This window comes from Trypanosoma theileri (assembly GCF_002087225.1).
Source record: "Trypanosoma theileri isolate Edinburgh chromosome Unknown TM35_Tth_2_V1, whole genome shotgun sequence".
NCBI classification, from domain to species: domain Eukaryota; phylum Euglenozoa; class Kinetoplastea; order Trypanosomatida; family Trypanosomatidae; genus Trypanosoma; species Trypanosoma theileri.
In genome coordinates, this window is record NW_021639844.1 from 241,961 (window position 1) to 242,850 (window position 890).

General features: G+C 44.5%; 1 protein-coding gene across 1 annotated transcript; it reads right to left on the reverse strand.

The window, feature by feature from the left end:
- Positions 1-108: 108 nt before the first annotated feature.
- TM35_000021860 (putative mitotubule-associated protein Gb4) lies at positions 109-789 on the reverse strand (the record flags this gene model as incomplete). Its single annotated transcript, XM_029021504.1, has 1 exon — positions 109-789. One exon carries the CDS (start codon positions 787-789, stop codon positions 109-111), a length of 681 nt encoding a protein of 226 aa, XP_028886926.1.
- Positions 790-890: the final 101 nt, after the last annotated feature.

Here is an 890-nt window from a genome sequence, read left to right on the forward strand (position 1 = left end):
GAAAAAAAAAAAAAAGTACATACAAGAAGGAAAAAAAAAGATGGAAAACGTAAAATATAGTAAAAAAAAAAAACAGAAAAGGAAAAAACAGAGTAAAAAACAAAACCGTTATACTTCCACCTCGGCGTCTTTTGGATGCGATTTCAGTACTCCATCATTGGGATATAAGGCCAGCATATGTGGAAAATCGTACGTCTGCAACATGGTGTGTACATACATCATTTCCTCTTCATCGAGATTGTGATTTATAGTGAATCTGGCGACAAGCATTCCTTTATATTCAAAGGTCAAATCTTCAATGCGTTTCTCCTCAATTTCCGTTACATCCACTACATCCTTCTTAAAGGCATGTTCCAACTCACTCCTTTTGGTTTGTACGATGCTTTTCCACAGTGCACCGTGAAACCGCACGGTGTGTGTTGCGAGTCCCAGCCCTTTAATACTCGTTCGCGCCCGTGAAGATTTCCTCTTCCCCTGAGCGAGTCCCGCTGCAGATTCCCCCATTTGATCCGCTGCCACATCTTTTTTATTCACCTGCGGAGATTCATCCTGTTGATCATTTTCGTGCATGATGGCGGATTCATCTTGAAGGCTGCGTGCGGCCGCCTGTTGTTGTTTTTCTGGGGATTCGCCGCCCTTTGTCTGCCAGGAGTCGTTGAGGCCACTGTGACCGGGGAATTCGTTGAGGGAGCGGCGTTGGCCCTGATGGATGGCATCACTGCGGCGGCGCACCCACTCCGGCATCGCGTGCCACGAGGAGTCGATTTCAGTAGCGGCGTAAAGAGACATCTGCAGAGAGAATAAGTTTAGCGGAAGTGTGGTGAAAGCGCGGAGTGCTGTGTAACCTATATAGTTATATATATATATATATATATATATATATATATATA